The 19,930-nt window shown below is 40.0% G+C and overlaps 1 protein-coding gene across 4 annotated transcripts in view; it reads left to right on the forward strand.

Moving 5' to 3' along the window:
- Positions 1 to 15,575, forward strand: part of RNF14 (ring finger protein 14) — a 23,384-nt gene extending 7,809 nt beyond the window's left edge. For 3 of the 4 annotated variants that reach the window (XM_011939723.1, XM_011939722.1, XM_011939721.1), the window contains 7 exons: positions 172 to 341; positions 1,412 to 1,563; positions 4,896 to 5,423; positions 6,680 to 6,908; positions 10,207 to 10,379; positions 11,635 to 11,765; positions 14,889 to 15,575. In XM_011939723.1, coding sequence (XP_011795113.1) covers positions 188 to 341; positions 1,412 to 1,563; positions 4,896 to 5,423; positions 6,680 to 6,908; positions 10,207 to 10,379; positions 11,635 to 11,765; positions 14,889 to 14,946 — 1,425 coding nt within the window. In that variant the 5' untranslated portion in view covers positions 172 to 187 and the 3' untranslated portion in view covers positions 14,947 to 15,575. The remainder of the gene's footprint in view (positions 1 to 171; positions 342 to 1,411; positions 1,564 to 4,895; positions 5,424 to 6,679; positions 6,909 to 10,206; positions 10,380 to 11,634; positions 11,766 to 14,888) is intronic. The other variant, XM_011939725.1, reaches the window with a different exon arrangement.
- Positions 15,576 to 19,930: the final 4,355 nt, after the last annotated feature.

Consider the following 19,930-nt stretch of genomic DNA (forward strand, 5'->3'; position numbering starts at 1 on the left):
TGTCACCCAGGCTGGAGTACAGTGGTGCTATCATGGCTCACTGCAGCCTCCACCTCCCAGGGGTGATTTGCCTGCCTCGGCCTACCAAAGTGTTGGGATTACAGGCGTGAGCCACCGTACCTGGCCACCCTCTGTGCATTTTCTGTTCTTAACCAATTTTAATGTTTTCAGGTCCTCAGAAAATTAAATGTCGTCAGAAGACCGAGAAGCTCAGGAGGATGAATTGCTGGCCCTGGCAAGTATTTACGACGGAGATGAATTTAGAAAAGCAGAGTCTGTCCAAGGTGGAGAAACCAGGATCTATTTGGATTTGCCACAGAATTTCAAGATATTTGTGAGCGGTTAGTTAATAATATTTTCTTAAACAGATTTTTCTAAATATTATTCTTTATTTCTTAGTGTACCTTAGTGTACTTTAAACTATTTGTCATTTCGTGTTTATAGGCATTAGTGATAGGTGGTAGTATTACAGATTTAATGCATGTTTCTGTTTTAAATGAAAATTGCAGTGAGGGGCAAGCAGTTTTCAATTTGATTCTACCTTTTTGATCACTGAAGAGGGATGTTATCCTGTGTATTTCATATATCCTAGTCTGCTGACTAGCAGTTTATCAGCCATGAGTCATTGGCTATTACATAGTGATAATCAAAGAGAAAATTAATGTATGTGAAAACACTTAGACATTTTAGACATTTTCAAGTACAGTGGTGGTTGCTAATACTATTTGGTTTCCAGAATCATTTCAACTACTATAAACATATGACACATGCTGTTACTCTGTGACCTTTTGCTTCAGAAAAAACAAAACTGCTGGTTTTGATACAGACATTTACAGAAGACCTTGATGCACACTTTCTCAAAATGTTTCTACTATAAAGGGATTGAGTAAGGAACGTAAGTGTGGTAATTTAAATGCAACTTTGGTTGTGAGAGTGTTGTATGCTATATCATATCCTCAAACCTGAGATCATTGTGTTGACACAAATTTTCCCAACTGATTCATGGGTAGTTGGGACGTGCTGGTCTAAGTAGGTCATGCTGTTTAATGGAAATGAACATCTTTTCTCTAGATCGTGTCTTTGATCATCTACTGTAAACCAAACCACAACAAATCAGACATTGTGTGTTCTTTGGTCATTAGTGTTAGGAATTGTACCCAGAAGTGTATACAAGAATAAGTTGTAGTATTTTCATTATACATTTCATGGTGCTGAGTAGATTTTTCAAGGGCTTACAAGATTTTTTTTAAGGTGGTGGCTACCAAGTTAAAATTAGGAAATAGAAAGTGCTTTGAGGGAGGGTTTTTATTCCCTCAACTAAAGCATTAAGTCTTTCTTGAGCGCTGCTCAACAGTAATAGACACTCAAGTGTTGACCAACTGATCATTTCTAATCTTTGTTTTTGGTTCAGGCAATTCAAATGAGTGTCTCCAGAATAGTGGCTTTGAATACACCATTTGCTTTCTGCCTCCACTTGTGCTGAACTTTGAACTGCCACCAGATTATCCATCCTCTTCCCCACCTTCATTCACACTTAGTGGCAAATGGCTGTCACCAACTCAGGTTAGACTTGAAACTTAATTTTTCCTATCCATTTTTAGAAACTTAAAAATCATCTTGAATTGAAGACTATCTTAATGATCTTGAATTCAGTGCATGAAAAACAAATGGCTTTGGTTTTGTAATTTTTTTCCCTTGCCTTGGTGAATCCTGATGTTAAGAAATTGAAAATGTTTGGTGTTTTAAAAAGGAATGGCAGTAATTGAAACAATCATGAATTGTAGGAGTAATTTTTAAGCAAGTATATTATTTCTTTTCTTGTTTTGCTATTTTCCCGTTTAATCTGTATTATAATGGAGACTATGAGGTCTTCCTCATTTTCCTTAGATATTGATACTACTTTTTTCTTAGTTTCTTATCCATTCCTTAAATGAAAAATTCCATTGTAATTAGGACTAAAAATTGAGCTAATGTAGTTATAATAAGCAAATTTTCTGAGTAAATACAATAACTGATTTTCTTTGTAAAATCTGTATTAATAACAAATAACAGTCAACTGGTATCACATAGACATAAATGTATACAAGTAGAAATGTGTATAGTTCCTGTAGATATCTCAGTAAGGCTTGAGGCCTTATGTTAAGAGCCTCATTTCCTCTGGGTTATATATACTTTTCTAGTAACAACCTCAACTCTTGATTGAGAAATAAATATGACTTGAAGCTAAATATAAATAATATAAAGCATTCTGGGATAGATAATGAATCAGTAGCAGCTGCTTTTCTAGAAGTCATAATGAAGATTGATAGACTGATGTGTATTAAGACAAAAGCTCAGCCTCTGCAACATGGCGAAACCCAATTTCTACAAAAAATACAAAAATTAGCCAAGTGTGGTGGTGCATCCCTGTAGTCCCAGCTACTTGGGAAGCTGAGGTGGGAGGCTCACTTGAGCCTGGGTGGCAAAGATTGCAGTGAGTTGAGATTGACCCACTGCACTCCAGCCTGGGTGACAGAGAGAGACCCTGTCTCAGAAAAGAAAAAAGAAAAAAGACAAAAGCTGTCAGAATTGCTGACCTCAAGCAGTAGCTCATTAGTTTTTATCTTTGGATCATGCAGTTTTCATTCCCCCATCCACCAATGTAATCTTTTAACTAAGAGTACTTTTGCAAACTTGAGCTTATGGCTTAAAAGCAAAATTAAATCTTAAAAAGGATAATACAGGTAGAATAAAAAGGCGTATTACTTTACATTCTAATATCTGTGCCAGAGGCAACAGTTGCAAGACAGTTGATTTGTTCAGGAATATCAAGACTGTTTGGCATTTAGGCCACTGATAGTTGGCTGAATTATTTAGATCTTCCTAGTCCTATTTCAGCAGAGAGCTTTTCATACTTTACATCCATGCATGTGCGTGCATGCACACATACACACACACAAAACAGGGACAGATTAACTGGATGTGTGGTTGAGGTTTCAGATTCCAGCTAACCAGTATCTACTTAATGCTGGATTTGCGGGTGGGGGTGTGTGCTGGGGAAGAGAGTTATTCTGTGTGTTACAGCTAAAATTACAGAATTCTTTATCAAATAAATGTTTATGCATATAATTAACATTTTAATTGGTCTCTTATATTCTTTCTTTGTTCAGTTCTTGTTTGTTGCTGTACCCTGATTCCTTGGCATTATAACTCTCACCTGTTAATAGTGAATTTGACACATAGAGCTGTCATTCCCTGAATTGGGGTGGATAGACAGAAGTGGTTTTAGTTTTCTAAAACCTTGTTCCTTATTCCTCCCCCAATATACTTACACAGTCTCTTGCTCTTTTCCCTTAATTCCCATCCCCCTTCCATTTACATGCATTCCAGCTGCCTTTCTCTCTCTCTCTCTCTCTTTTTTTTTTTTTTCTGAGATGGTGTCTTGCTCTGTCGCCCAGGCTGGAGCGCAGGGGCGCAGTCTCAGCTCACTGCAACCTCTGCCTAGTGGGTTCAAGTGGTTGTCCTGCCTCAGCCTCCCAAATAGCTGGGAATACAGGCGCCCACACCTGCTAATTTTTTGTATTTTTTAGTAGAGACAGGGTTTCACCACGTTGGCTAAGCTGGTTATGAACCCCTGATCTCAAGTGATCCACCTGCCTTGGCCTCCCAGAGTTCTGGGATTACAGGCATGAGCCACCATGCCTGGCTCCAGCTGCCTCTCTTGAGAAGGGACTGGAGAAGAAAAGAAGTTGGAGAATGGCTTCTTCATAGGACTTGGTAGCTCACACAGCACTCAGAGCTTCCCTTTTAGTATTTATCACATTTTACGGATTTTAGCAGATTTCTCAAAAGCATGGTTGATTTATAAGGATATTTATGCAAATGTGAAAAATTATTAGTTGTTCAATCTTAACTCATCAATAAGTATTTAAGGTAGTACCTGTGCAGAGTTTAGTCAGTGGCACTATACAGAGCATAAGAAACAGAAAATCTGGTCCCTTTTCATTTGTCATTTAAATTTACAAAATTTGTTTGCCATCTGGAAGGCCTATTTTTGGATGTTTACCTAAAAAAGAAAAACTGCTTATAATTCGTGTGCTCTAGTTACAAATATTTTGTATTTCTAATGGAAAATCCTCTTACATTTGCCTTTCAAATTGAACAGACCACTTTTAAAGAGGAAAATTCCAAATAATTTAACTTTGGTTGCTTAGCTTAGGAAGTGTAAGCTTTCTCTATGGCTGCCAAACCTTGCTGAGGGCTTGTGATTAGGACTAGGGTCAATGTCAGTCAACTTCCCTCCATTAACCAGGATCTGATATAAGCCCAGATTGCTTAGTTAAAAGCAGCTTGTAAATCTGAACAAGGACTCTGAGGTTGAATTCTGTGAGTGATTGTTTCAGATGAGTTGACTTTTTGATAAAACTGAAAGAATTAATTTTAAAACTTGAGTAGTATTTTTAAATTATTCTTTTTCCAACCATTATTCTAGGATACCAACAGGGCTAGGACTCCTAAAGGAAGAAAAATAGTTTATTTTTAGAACTAGATCTCTTTCTCCTACATGAGATATATGGCAGTACTAAAAGATTAAAGAATAGAAAAAAGTCTTCCATTTCAGTGGCTAAAATTTACAGCTATTTCTCTACCTTATGGAGTCTTGCTATTTCTCTTGTTCTCGTGGTACTTCTTGCTTCTGACTTTGTGTTCTACTTTGGCTCACGTTGCTGAATAGTTTAAGAAGTGCTCTAGTAAGAATGTTTATACTGTTTTGTAGCACAGTGTATCACAGCAGTAAAAAATAGTGTTAGAATAAGGGCCTAACTTGCAAGTGGAAAAGATTTCTCGGGAAACCAGGAGTTGGGAGCAGCAGCATTTTTCCAAACTCACCAACATCTTCATGTGTTTTCTCCTAGCTATCTGCTCTATGCAAGCACTTAGACAACCTATGGGAAGAACACCGTGGCAGTGTGGTCCTGTTTGCGTGGATGCAATTTCTTAAGGAAGAGACCCTAGCATACTTGAATATTGTCTCTCCTTTTGAACTCAAGATTGGTTCTCAAAAAAAAGTGCAGAGAAGGACAGCTCAAGCCTCTCCCAACACAGAGCTAGATTTTGGAGGAGCTGCTGGATCTGATGTAGACCAAGAGGAAATTGTGGATGAGAGAGCTGTGCAGGATGTGGAATCATTGTCAAATCTGATCCAGGAAATCTTGGACTTTGATCAAGCTCAGCAGATAAAATGCTTTAATAGTAAATTGTTCCTGTGCAATATCTGTTTCTGTGAGAAGCTGGGTAGTGAATGCATGTACTTCTTGGAGTGCAGGCATGTGTACTGCAAAGCCTGTCTGAAGGACTACTTTGAAATCCAGATCAGAGATGGCCAGGTTCAATGCCTCAACTGTCCAGAACCAAAGTGCCCTTCGGTGGCCACTCCTGGTCAGGTAACTGTTTACCCTGCTGATGGTTGCCTCCTAATTCTCTTCCATAAATGGAGATAACATCTCAAGAACTTCCTTGATAGGGCTCATGGGGCAGTCTGAGGCCTTGGAGCCAGCCCACAAGTTGTTTTGCTGTATCCATTAAGAATGCTATGGTCTTAGTCTACTGCTTAAGCAAATGGAATGCTTCCTTTGGCCTTGCAATGGGCAAGGATGAGTGTTAGTTATTAAGTAATTGTGATAATTTACTTTGTATATCTGCTAGGATTCCATAAACCTTGGGGAATCACTAGCTTATCCTTGTGTGAGGTTGGGATCTGAAGGGCACATCTCTTGGAATGATTAACCAACTTTTATAGACTTCAGCATAAGTACAGCCTACTTAGGTTTTGTTGTTGTTGTTGTTGTTGTTTTGTTTGAGACGGAGTCTAGCTGTGTCACCCAGGCTAGAGTGCAGGGGCACGATCTCAGCTCACGGCAGCCTCTGCCTCCCGGGTTTAAGTGATTTCCTGCCTCAGCCTCCCAAGTGGCTGGAATGGTTAATTTTTTTTTTTGTATTTTTAGTAGAGACAGGGTTTCACCATGTTAGGCAGGCTGGTCTTGAACTCATGACCTCAAGTGATCCTCCCACTTCGGTCTCCCAAAGTGTTGGGATTACAGGTGTGAGCCACTGCGCCCAGCCAGTTTTTTGTTTTCGTATTAAAGCATAATTTTACTTAAAATAAACTACACATTTAAAGCATACAAGGCTAGCATGGTAGCTTATACCTATAATCCCAGCACTTCGGGAGGCCAAGATAGGAAGATCATTTGAGGCTAGGGGTTTAAAACCAGCCTGTGCAAAAATAGCATGACTCCATGTCTGAAAAAAAAAAAAAAAATCAGTCAGGCATGATAGCAAGGGCCTGTTGTCCTAGCTGCTAGGGAAGCTGAGGTGGAGAATCACTTGAGCCCGGGTTAAGGCTGCAGTGAGCTGTGATTGCACCACTGCACTCCAGTCTGGACGACAGAGTAAGACCCTATCTCTAAAGAAATAAAACTAAAATATAAAATGAATTGTACACTTTGCTTAGTTTTAACAAATATGTAGACCCCTATAATTGCCATCTGAGTCAAAATATACTTGGTTTGATTTTAAAGTGAAAGAGAGATTTTAATTTATGTGCTCATCTGGTTTACACTAGCATCCTAAGAATCTCCTCAGGTTCAGAACTGGTTGTGGAATCATCAAACCTATGGTGTTTTGTATTTCCCTCCAGGTCAAAGAGCTAGTGGAAGCAGAGTTATTTGCCCGTTATGACCGCCTTCTCCTCCAGTCCACCTTGGACCTGATGGCAGATGTGGTGTACTGCCCCCGGCCGTGCTGCCAGCTGCCTGTGATGCAGGAGCCTGGCTGCACCATGGGTATCTGCTCCAGCTGCAATTTTGCCTTCTGTACTTTGTGCAGGTTGACCTACCATGGGGTCTCTCCATGTAAGGTGACTGCAGGTATGTTTTAACTGTGAACCCAAATCCTCTATCCCCAATCTCTCCCTCACATTTCACTTTCCTACCAGTGCCTTATGACTTCATTCTTCAATTTAGAAGTATTCCTTTAGAAGATATTTCTGTGTCAGTGACTATCCCAGGCCCTGGGGCTGTAGTAGTGACGAGAAGAGACAAAATCTCTGCCCTCATGGAACTTACATTCTACTAGGGGAGACAGGAAAACAAAATAAGGATATTAGGTGATGGTAAGTGCTGAAGAGGCAGAAGAAATAAAGCAAGGACAGGATATGAAATGTTCTGAAGGGGAGGGGACTTGGGATTTTAGTTAGGGAAACCAGAGGAGGCCTCACTGGCAAAATGGTTTAAGTAAAGACTTGAAGGAGGTAGGAAAAACCATGCAGATACCAGGGAGGAACATTCCAGGAGAAGAAATGGCATGGCAAATTCTATCTACGAACATGGAATAATGTAGATCCTGGATGGCGAATGCAGGGCATCTAAGCTGCCATTCTTGTCTCCATGGCACATGTGTTTGACCATTTATCAAATGCTTTCTCCTTGAGCCCAGAGAGGACTCAGAACCTTCCTCAACATGGCACTTCGGACAACTACCCTCTGATAAAGTAGACACAGGAGTGAAATATGTTTGCCATTTCCAATCTAGATAAGGAATCATAAATCAGGCCCTTAATGTCGATTTAACTGGACTTTGGTGGCTTAGTCTTTCTCAGACTAACAGTGGTAATGATAACAGCTACTTCACAAAATTGCAGCTCAAGCAGACAACATAATTTCACCGGGTTATTCTAAGGATGAAGGGAACTAATATTGTGCTATTCAAAATTGTTATATTTGTTATACTGGTCTGTAATGAGATATAGAAATTGAGAGGGTTAGAAACTTTTATAGTGATTTCACATAATTTTATGTCAGTCAAATCTAATAAAAATTTAGACTTTTTTTCATTTTTCTAATAATTGATTGTTAGCTGACTGGTGGTGCACACCTGTAGTTGTAGCTATTCAGAAGGCTACAGCAGGAGAATCTTTTGAGCCTCGGTTAAGACTAGCTTGGGCAACATAGTGAGACTCTGCCTTTAAAAAAATTAAATCAAGCAAACCTGATGATATCTTATAAAAGTGTTGATCCTTGACATATTAGAGAAAAAAACTGGGCCTTTACCATAAATAGTTTGAGAAACAGTGGGCTAATCCATGTAAAATGCAGAGTGGGGTTGGGCATAGTGGCTCACCTCTGTAGTCTTAGCACTTTGGGAGGCCAAGGTGGGTGGATTGCTTGAGTCCAGGAGTTTGACACCATGGCAAAACCCTGTGTCTACAAAAAAATACAAAAACTAACAGGGTGTGGTGGTGCATACCTGTAGTCTCAGCCACTCAGGTTGCTGAGGCTGGAGGATCGCTTGACCCCGGGAGGTAGAGGCTGCAGTGAGCCAGACTGCACCACTGCACTCCAGCCTAGGGGACAGAATGGGACCCTGTCTCAAAAAAAAAAAAAAGGAAAAAGAAAAATGGTAATGATTAATGCTATTATTATTGTAGTTATTACTTGCTAATATTAGCAGACTGTCATTATTTCCAAGAAAGTATCCTGAGAGGAAAGAGTGAGTAGATTATTTCTCAGGCGGCATCCTGTAGAAGGTAAGGCCAAATGGGATGGAGAAGTTAGCTAAGTATAATATAAGCCTTTACTTTAGACTTCTGTAACCTTTTCATTAAAAGTCGACAGTACATTTCAGGTGTTTCACAGCATTCAGGAATTTAGTAAAATTAGGAATCTCTCCCTCTCTTTGTATGTATATATTATATAAAAGATGAAATATCAACAATTTTATTATTTTGAGAAGACTAAAGTAGTATAACCTTTGTCCTTAAGATGCCTAGGAACACAAAAATGCATTGAATTATTAGAGGGATGAGATTTATATTACTTCACTGCTACATTGAAGTAGAGGTGATGGAGCTGTGGGAATGCACTACACAGGAAGAATTCACAGGTGAAAGCAAAAAGTGGAGATACGATATAGGATTCTATATCAGAAGATGTCTTTTGCTTTAAAAGGGAGATAGGCTTCCAAATAATGCGAGGAAAGTAAACTGATAGAATAAACAGAACATTGTTGGGAAAACTTTTTTTTTTTTTTGGGCCGGGGTCCCCCCCGGTAACCCAGCTTGGAGGCAAAGGCCACGATTTCAGCTTACTGCAACCTCTGCCTCCCGGGTTCAAGTAATTATTCTGCCTCAGTCTCCCGAGTAGCTGGGACTACAGGCGCCCGCCACCATGCCTGGCTAATTTTTGTATTTTTAGTAGAGACGGGGTTTCACCATGTTGGCCAGGATGGTCTCGAAGTCCTGACCTCGTGATCCGCCCGTCTCGGCCTCCCAAAGTGCTGGGATTACAGGCTTGAGCCACCGCGCCCGGCCGGGAACACTCTTTAATTGTGTTGAAAAATTAAGTAATAGAATTGTGAACAAAAGCCTCTTGTCTGCAAGTAAAGCCTTTGGGATTGGTTACCTGTTCCATTTCAGTTAAATGATAGAGCAGTAGAAGCCAGACTGAAGAGTATCCAGGGAAAACTTTTCAGCACCTATAGCAAAGCATAGTACAGGGTGAGACTTGAGTGGTAAGTTTTATTCACTGAATTTTTTTTTTTTTAAACACAGAATTGAAGAGGTAGTCTTTGCTCTTAAGCCAAAGTTGCCTTTGTATTTGGTAGGCCTCTTCATTATCAAACGGTGAATGGTGCCAACTTAGTGGAAAAATCAATGTCTGTTTCAACCTTTGTGTCTTCTAGATAAGTCAGTCTTTAACTGCATACTTCTAGTTGCATAAACATACCAACATTAAGAAATCAAAACAAAGGAAAAAATAACCTATCTTATTCTACCGCTTTTAACAGATACATCTTTTCTAGTTGGGGGTTCCTTTCCATTCATTATCATTTGTGCATGTATAATTTTTACTGAGTTGTAACATAAATATACTTTTTTTCTGGATTCTGTGACAAGTGTTTTAAGTGGGTTGTAGCGAACCTAATTATGTTTTTAATACTTGAATATTATGTCATTAAATGGCTCTTCCAAACATAATTATTTCCTTAGAAATTTAATTTTTTTGCCACTGTCATATGCATCTCCATGCATATGACTTTGGATTATTTCCTTATGATAAAGTTCTAGGAATAACATTATTGAATAGTCAAAGATTATAGCCATTTTTAATGATTTTTAGTCAGCATTACAAAGTTATATAAAAGTTAATTTTCCATTTCACTTTCTAGAGAAATTAATGGACTTACGAAATGAATACCTACAAGCAGATGAGGCTAATAAAAGACTTTTGGATCAAAGGTATGGTAAGAGAGTGATTCAGAAGGCACTGGAAGAGATGGAAAGTAAGGAGTGGCTAGAGAAGAACTCAAAGAGCTGCCCATGTTGTGGAACTCCCATAGAGGTAAATGATTTGGGACAGACTTGGAGGCCATCAGACTTGCAAGCATGCTATGATTACCTTGAGAAGTCTTATTAGTCAGTTTTATGACTTACAAAACACATGCTGGTATTATTACACCTTCCTTACTTGGAAGGTGGAAATTTCACTACTAAATCTTGTTATCGACCTTAAATGTTTGTAGACTTCCGTTTTCAGAGTCTTTTCTTTGTGTCTTTCTTACAGTGACCATTGTTCTCACATTGTATCCATCTCAAAATCGAATGGGTTGTAAGGAGGGCATACTAGAGCTATGGTCACTTCTTACCTCATCTATGTGATTAAAAAAAATCAAATCTGACCTCTCAGAACTATTTATCCCAGAATGCTACACACCTGTTTAAGATACACTCAGGAATTAATGAGTCAAAATAATTACACAAATCTATTGCTTCTTGACAAAAATCTTAATATGTTTTAAAATCAAAGTACATCTTTGCATTTGATTCTATTGTTCTAATCTATTATGTCTGAACTGAACATAGTGGTGATGCTCCAGTTAAGGAAACTGGCACTATATATAATCACTTTTTTTTTTTGATACTGAGTCTCTCTCTGTTGCCCAGGCTGGAGTGTGGTAGTGCAATCTAGGCTAACTGCAATCTCCGCCTCCCAGGTTCAAGGAATTTTCATGCCTCAGCCTCCTGAGTAGCTGGGACTACAGGCGCCAACCACCACACCTGGCTAATGTTTGTATTTTTAGTAGAGACGGGGTTTTACCATGTTGGCCAGGCTGGTCTCCAACTCCTGACCTCAAATGACCCACCCACCTTGGCCTTTCAAAGTGCTGGGATTACAGGCATGAGCCACCACACCTGGCCATATAATCACTTTTGACATACCTTAGCCCTATGACAGAGTAGAGGACTTGGTACCAAATATTTACTTGCATTTATGTAAAAATTAAAAACCCACACGTTACATCCAAGCATTTTAATATTAATCTACATGTTCCAGTTATATGTGTGTGATTTTTATCTACTGCTTATCAGAAGAGATTGTGCCAAGTAACTAGTTGTAGTAACACTAGCTGTTTTCTGTATTTTACTTAGAGTGCAAAATAGAATTACATAGTCATCAGTGTGTTACATTGATATCTCAACCCTGCATAAGAAAAAGGAGAAGACCAGGACAATGTTGTACTGAATCATTTTGGCATGTGCATGTCTCTTCTGCTTTTACAGCCTTGATATTTTTCTCTTTCTATCCTTCCCACCAGAAATTAGATGGATGTAACAAGATGACATGTACTGGCTGTAAGCAATATTTCTGTTGGATTTGCATGGGTTCTCTCTCTAGAGCAAACCCTTACAAACATTTCAATGACCGTGCTTCACCATGTTTTAAACGGTATGTATACACAGAATTCCTTAGGCTCTCCAGCAGTTTTTGGTACTTGATTTGCAGACCACAAATCCAGTGTTTTATTTAAGTACTTGGACTTATTTAGAGAATTCTCTTACATGTTTTCCCCCATAAAGGAATTTTTATATTATTTTCTCAAAAATGATCTTTATAATGAGAATATACACTATCTGGAAGTTTTTATAGTGAAAGTTTTCAAACATACAGAAAATTTGAAAGGATAGGACTATGAATAGTAGGATATTTTCTACCCAAATTAACAATTGATAGTACTTTGCCATATTTGTTCCCTTAACATTTTTGCTGAACTACATGAAGTTGGGGTTACGATAATGCTTCAACTCTAAATATTTCCACATTTCTCCTAAGATAAGGAAATGCTTCTACATCATGACAGTACTTTAAAAAAATTTAATGATAGTGGCATACTGTTATCTAGTAAACAAACATATTTGAAACTTCGTAATTATTTCTGAAAATATATTTTAAAGCTATTTGATTGAACCAGAATCTAAACAAGTTCAGTCACTGTATTTGGTTCTATCTCTTTAGTGTCTTAATGCAGAAAAGCTTTGGCCCACCTTTTTTTGTGTGTGTGTTTTGTGAACATTCACTTTTTTTTTTTAATGAGACAGAGTCTCGCTCTGTCACCCAGGCTGGAGTGCAGTGGCGCAATCTCGGCTCACTGCAAGCTCCGCCACCCAGGTTCATGCCATTCTCCTGCCTCAGCCTCCCGAGTAGCTGGGACTACAGGCGCCTGCCACCACACCTGGCTAAGTTTTTTGTATTTTTAGTAGAGATGGGGTTTCACTGTGTTAGGATGATCTTGATCTCCTGACCTTGTGATCCGCCCGTCTCGGCCTCCCAAAGTGCTGGGATTATAAGCATGAGCCACTGCACCCTGCTGAACATTCACCTTTTGAAGAGTCCAGGCCAGTTGTCTTATATAACGTCTTACCTTCCAGAGTTTTGTTTGTCCATGGTGTCCTTTAGCTTGTTTCTCTATCTTATTTGCTATAAACTGGAAGTTAGGTCTAGACTGAAGTTTGATTAGATTTAGAATAATATTTTTTATGCTGATACTTCATGAGGAGTGATGTGTATTCCGTATTGGATCACATCAAGAGGTCCATGATGTCCCTCATTAGTGTGGTGCTCAGTTCTACAGTTTGCTTTATTGTAAAGGCAAGTTTTCCATTTTGTTATTAGGAAGTAATCTGTGGGGTGATTCCTTGGCACAATGTGAATATCCTGTTCTCCAAGAGCTCTCCACTTTCAGCATCAGTTGATGATCTTTGTTAAGAGGTGTCTGTTAAGTAAACACATTGGTATTGTGAAACTATAAGAGAAATTGAAGAAACAAGCCCTGCCGTGAACTGTTGGAAATCTAGTGTTGGAAATTGCATAAATTGTAGATAAGGAAAGGAAGACAAATTGACAGCTACAAAACATTCTATAAATGGAGGGTGCAAGGACTGTGAAGATAGAATGGAGTGATGAGCATGTAATAGTAATAATAGTGTCTTGAAAGAGTTCAGTTTAAATTGCCTGACTTCCCCAGTCTTAGCTTATTCCATGTATTGTATACGCTGAATATCAGTTTTGTGATACCCATCCCCCATTATTGTTTATCCTTGGTCCTGGAGAGTTTGTCTGGATTCTGAAAGGACTGTTTTGTTTGTTTGTTTTAATTTGGAAAGGAGAGCTTTATTTCTCATAAAGAGTTGAAGCCGGCAAGGTGGCCGTTCCGACAGGTTGGGAAGCATAGCCTTCAGCCAGAAGCTGAAAACAGACACTTTAAGGGTGGGAAGAGGAAGACAGGGATTTATGTTCTACAAGACAGCCAGATACACATATTCAGTAAGCTATGGGAGGAGTCATGAATATTTATGAAAGGAGAAATATGCTGCATGTGCAGTTGAGCTTCATTACCCTTCAGGGACCCATGTTCAAAAAATGGTGGCATTAGCACGATATCTGGGAGAGGTCTCTGATACCAAAAGGTGAAGCAGAGAACACGAAAACCTCAGTACACATCCTCCATAGACTGGCTAGAACCACTCCATGGTCAGTGGTCCATTGACAGGAAGAAATGCTGGTCGGTTTTTGTGCCAAAACTGCAGAAGGGAGGGGCAGCGTTAGGCGGTTGGTTGATATCAGCAGTGGAGCAAGTCTTCCCAGAGGGTTGGTTTGAACCCTTAGGGAAAGAAAGCCTAATGGTGGTCAATGAGGGAGGCGGGTATGACCAGGTGTGTCTGGCCTCCCATCCCGTCATGGCTGGGAACTGTTTTCGAGGTTTCTTTGGGGTTCCCTTGGCCAGGAGAGGCTCTGTTCAGTTGGTTGTGGGCTTAGGGTATCATCTTTATTTCTCATTTTCCCCCTTTTGACTGAGATTTGCCAGAGGCACCGTTGATGGTCAAAGTTATTTTGTCCCATATCATTGCTGGAGTGTTGTGGCTAACCTGCCTCGCCTCCATCTAGGCCCTCAGTGGGACCCCTATGGCCAAGGAACTTAAGGCCATAAGACAGCCAATTACATCTTCTAGGCCAGATGGGAATGGAGCTGGACAGGCACTCATCCACCTTAAACGGGCTGTTCTTTTATTTTTTATTTTCTATTTTTTTGAGATGGAGTCTCACTCTGTTGCCCAGGCTGGAGTGCAGTGGCGCAATCTCGGCTCACTGCAAGCTCCGCCTCCCAAGTTCGCGCCATTCTCCTGCCTCAGCCTCCCATGTAGCTGGGACTACAGGCACCCACCACCGCACCCGGCTAATTTTTTGTATTTTTAGTAGAGACGGGGTTTCACCATGTTAGCCAGGATGGTCTCGATCTCCTGACCTCGTGATCCGCCCGTCTCAGCCTCCCAAAGTGCTGGGATTACAGGCGTGAGCCACTGCGCCCAGCCCAAACGGGCCGTTCTTAACCAACTTTAGGGTAGATTCTTCAAAGGGACCCATATTTCAGCCCTCCTCAGTGGAATGATTAAAGGAGAAGAAAAGATATACAAAAATGTTATCATAAGAGTACAGAAAATATTTTTCAGCGGAGAGGCAATTTGCATTGTTTCATTCAAGTGTATAAAAATGTACCTTTTTTAATGCTTCCAGGCTGTTTTATGCTGTGGATGTTGACAACGATATTTGGGAAGATGAGGTTGAAGACTAGTTAACTACTGCTCAAGATATGGAAGTGGATTGTTTTTCCCTAATCTTTCGTCAAGTACACAAAGTAACTTTGCGGGATATTTAGGGTACTACTCATTCACTCTTCCTGTGTAGAAGATATGGAAGAACAAGGTTTATATTTTCATGTGGTACTACTGAAGAAGGTGCATTCATACATTTTTAAATGTAAGTTGAGAAAAGTAAGCCAAAGGTTCAGAAAATGAAACTATAGAATATTAAATATTATAATGTGCCCAAAGCTCTGAATAGTAAAAAATTAAATATTTATTTTCTTCCCCAAGCTTTAGGTAAGGAGAAGAGGGGTCAAGAGTTAAACTTTGTTTAAGAGACCCTTTGTCTTTGAGAAGCATCCCTCTAAGACATTCTGTTGGAGCTCCCTCAGTACTACTATTCCTTACAACTGGAGTGGGTAAAAGCCTTATGAAAATTATACTGAGAACCTGATCTCATTTACTCCATGTTAATCACATTCCTACCAACCTAAATTTCTGCCAACTGAGTTCTCTTTGGAGGAAGCCCTTTACTCTGTAACTGATTGGATGGTCCAGTGTCATTTTGATCTGCTTTTCAGAATGGAAATTTATAGTAATTTAAATATATGTTTTATTATTTTTTTTATTTATTTATTTTTTTTGAGACAGAGTCTCGCTCTGTCGCCCAGGCTGGAGTGCAGTGGCCAGATCTCAGCTCACTGCAAGCTCCGCCTCCCGGGTTCACGCCATTCTCCTGCCTCAGCCTCCTGAGTGGCTGGGACTACAGGCGCCCGCCACCTCGCCCGGCTAGTTTTTTGTATTTTTTAGTAGGGGCGGGGTTTCCCCATGTTAGCCAGGATGGTCTCGATCTCCTGACCTCGTGATCCGCCCGTCTCGGCCTCCCAAAGTGCTGGGATTACAGGCTTGAGCCACCGCGCCCGGCCTAAATACATGTTTTAATACCACAAACACTGTAGGGGCACTTGATATTTATTAGTGGTGTATATGATCCACTGGTTTCAGGCCAAATCTAGAATTTAGTGATACTGGCTCAGAAGAATTTAAGTTCTATTCAACTTTCCTAGGAGTTAGAACCTAGATTCAAAATGACTTGTCTTTGCTACTTTTGTTCCACATTCTCTCTCTTTACCTTTGCCCTACCTTCTGTTTGTAAGGACGATTTTAGTATTAATTCCAGGAACACATGTTTTTATTTCCTCTGCTGGAATAGGAGAAAGCTTAATATATTCCCAAGCTGAATGTTCTTGAATTATCTGCATTTACCACTGTATATGCATATAGTGACAGTATAACCTGTCTATACCACGATAGTTCCAGTCCTAACTTTCTGAATTATTTTTAAAGATCTTCTCTAACAAGCTATGGGAATTTGGCTTCATACGCTTTTTTTTGCAACAGCAGTGTTCTGGGTGATAATTTTGAATTGATACCTGTTCTTTTTTTTGGGTTTTGTTGGCTTTTTGAAAAATTGTCTTTTCTTATCATTGGTGGGTGGCTTGGTAGCAAAATAACAGTTTTTTGGAAAAGAGGACAGAAAAATTGAACGGCAGCTTGAGAACGTATTCTTTTTTTCCTACTTTGTCATTGCAAATTGAGGAATCACTTTTAACTGTTTTAGGTGTATGTGTCCAGAGTGAGCAAGGACTATGTTTTTGGATTGTCAAAGAGGATGCTTAATCTTCAAATAAAAATAAATTTAAAAATCATCTGATAATCAGAACAGAGTTGCTGCTATTTGTTCTGTCACCAAGACAACTAATCACATTTTAAAACTGTTCGGCATATAACATATTCTTGAAGTAAGAAGAAAAAGGTCACAGAATAGCATCTCTTTTACCTGGGCTTGTGACTGAGCTTAGGTTTTAGGGCCCATATTTTGTTTAAACCAGATAGTTTCATGGTCTTCCATTCAGGACATTTTGTGTAAAAATTGAGGTTAATTTAAAGAATAAATTAAAGATAAGAAATGGAAATTAAAAGATTTGTTCTATGATATATACCTGAGAAGATTGATTTCTGTGATCAAAGAGGAGTTCAATTCAGATTTATTTAGAAAGAACTACTCAGAAGCTCTATAGTTCATGAGCTACTTGATATTTTCTAGAGATCATTTTATGTTAAGCTGTTGTACATTGTTGATGATGTCATGGAAGTAGGAAAGAAGCCTTTATAATAGAGTTTTATGAAAGAAATGGGAGCCTTTTTTTCCCATTTATGATATTAAAAACAACACAGGTATTTGGTGTTTAGTCTTAAAAATTTGTTTGGTCACCTTAGTGATTCTTTCTTAGGTGCAAAGTCTTCATCACTCAATTTTAACAAAGAAAATAGGGCTTATAAAGTTATACTTTTGAAGCATGAGTTATGAGCTAATTTTAAGATGGTATAGTTTTGATAGAGTACTTTTGTCTCAGTAAAATGAAAGATTTGGGTACCTCCCCAGATGCCCTGTAAAACAAATGGGTTTATGGAAGGTTGCAGTGTCAGCAAAATATATGATAGAATAAAGAGTTTTGTACCTGCCTTAATTTCATGAAAGCCTTTTTTACGAGTAGGTTGAGATTTGCCATAAATTAGTATGAAGCTCATGGGTCTTTTTTTGAGACAAGGTCTCACTCTGTCACCCAGGCTGGAGTGCAGTGATGCGATCATAGCTCACTGCAGCCTTGATCTCCTAGTCTCAAGCAATCCTCCCACCTCAGCCTCCTGAGTAGCTGGGACTACAGGCACATACTACCATACCCAGCTAATTTTTTTTTTTTTTTTTTTAGACAGCATCTGACTCTGTCACCCAGGCTAGAGTACAGTGGCATGATCATGGCTCACTGTAGCCTGAACCTCCTGGACTCAAGCAATCTTCCCTCCTCAGCCTCCAGAGTAGCTACGACTACAGGCACATACTACCATACCCAGGTACCTTTTTTTTTTCTACATAAAGACGGGGTCTTGCTATGTTGCCCAGGCTGGTCTCGAATTCCTGGCCTTCAAGTGATCCTCCTGCCTTCAGCCTCCCAAAGCGCTGGGGTAACAGGCAAGAACCACTGCACCTGCACCTGGTCAAGTATATTCTTCATATAAAATTTTTTAAAATTGTGGACAAAAGCTAATTCCTTCTTAAGCACTCCCAGGAAATCACGAGCTATCAGGTGATATGTTTACTTCCAGACTTATTTAAATGCGTTTACATACATTTATGTGTAGCTACAGAAGACATGTAATGTTTTAAATTGTATTTTATTTTACATGGATGATATCCTGCAGTGAATATTGTTTTGAATCTTGTTTAAAGATCCAGTGGGCCAGGTGCAGTGGCTCACACCTGTAATCTCAGCCTTTTGGGAGGCCAAAGCGGGAGGATTGCTTGAGTCCAGGAGTTTAAGACCAGCCTGAGCAACATAGTGAGACCTTGTCTCTAAAAAAATAAAATTGCTGGGTGCGGTGGCTCACGCCTGTAATCCTAGCACTTTGGTAGGCTGAGGCAGGTGGATTGCCTGAGCTCAGGAGTTCGAGACCAGCCTGGGCAACGTGGTAAAACCTTGTCTCTATTAAAATACAAAAAATCAGCCAGGTATGGTGGCTGGCACCTGTAGTCGCAGCTACTTGGGAGGCTGAGGCTGGAGAATTGCTAGACCTCAGGAGGCAGAGGTTGCAGTGAGCTGAGATCATGCCACTGCATTCCAGCCTGGGCGACAGAGCGAGACTCTGTCTTTGAAAAAAAAAAACCAGAAAAACAAAATTAGTCAGGTGTGGTGGTGTGTGCCTGTAGTCTCAGCTATTTAGTAGGCTCAGTTGGGAAGATTGCTTGAACCCCGGACATGGAGGCTGCATTGAGCCAAGTTTGTGTCACTACATTCCAGTCTGGGTAACAGAGAGAGACCCTGTCTCAAAAGAAAAAAAAAAAAATTCAATGTTGTAAAGGTCTTTTCATATTGGTACTTTTAGATTGACTTAGTCTCTCTGAACCACTAGTGTGTATATTAACACAGTTAATTCAGGTCATTAGAGGGTTTAGAGTTCGCAGTTTGAAATGGAGCCTTGGGTCATTTATTAGTTATCTATATCTGCATAACAATTTCCCCCAGAACTCAGCACCTTAAAACAGCAAATATTATCTCACAGTTTCTCACAAGGTTGCAATCAAGGTGTTGGCCAGGACTGCAGTCTCATGTGATGGCTCAAGTTGGGAGAATCTTTTTTGAGGCAGGGTCTCATTGTGTCACCCAGGCTGAAGTGCAGTGGTGTAATCTTGGCTCACTGTATCCTTGACCTCCCAGGTTCAAGTGATCCTCCCAGCTCAGCCTTTCAAGTAGCTGGGGCTACAGTCATGCGCCACCATGCCTGGCTGGGAGAATCCGCTTCTAAGCTCACTCACTGGTCATCAGAAGGCCTCCCTGATGGCTGTTGGCTGGAGATTTCCCTTCAGATCCTTGCCAGGTGGGTTTTTCCATGGGATAGCTCATAGCATAATAGCTGTCTTCTCTCAGAGAGTGACAAGGAAGCAAAGGCATGCATGACAGAAGCTTTTTATCACCTAATACTGGAAGCGGCATTCTATCACTTTTGCTATAGACTTTTTTTTTTTTTTTTTTTTTTGAGACAGGGTCTCATTCTATTGCCTAGGCTGGAGTATAGTGGCACTATCTCAACTCACTGCAACCTCTGCCTCCAGGGCTTAAGCAATTCTCGTGCCTCAGCCTCTGGAGTATGTGGGATTACAGGCATCCACCACCATGCCTGGCTAATCTTTGGTATTTTTAGTAGAGATGAGGTTTTGCCATGTTGCGCAGGCTGGTCTCGAACTCCTGAGCTCAGGCAATCTGCCCACCTCGGCCTCCCAAAGTGCTGGGATTACAGGCTTGAGCCACCGCGCCCGGCCAATATGCATCCCTTTTGACTCAGCAGTTTCATCTTTAGGAATTTATCTCAAGGAAATAATTACGGTAGTGTGAAAATAGTAATGTACCGGGGTAC

This window comes from Colobus angolensis, unplaced genomic scaffold (genome assembly GCF_000951035.1).
Source record: "Colobus angolensis palliatus isolate OR3802 unplaced genomic scaffold, Cang.pa_1.0 Scaffold183, whole genome shotgun sequence".
NCBI classification, from domain to species: Eukaryota; Metazoa; Chordata; class Mammalia; order Primates; family Cercopithecidae; genus Colobus; species Colobus angolensis.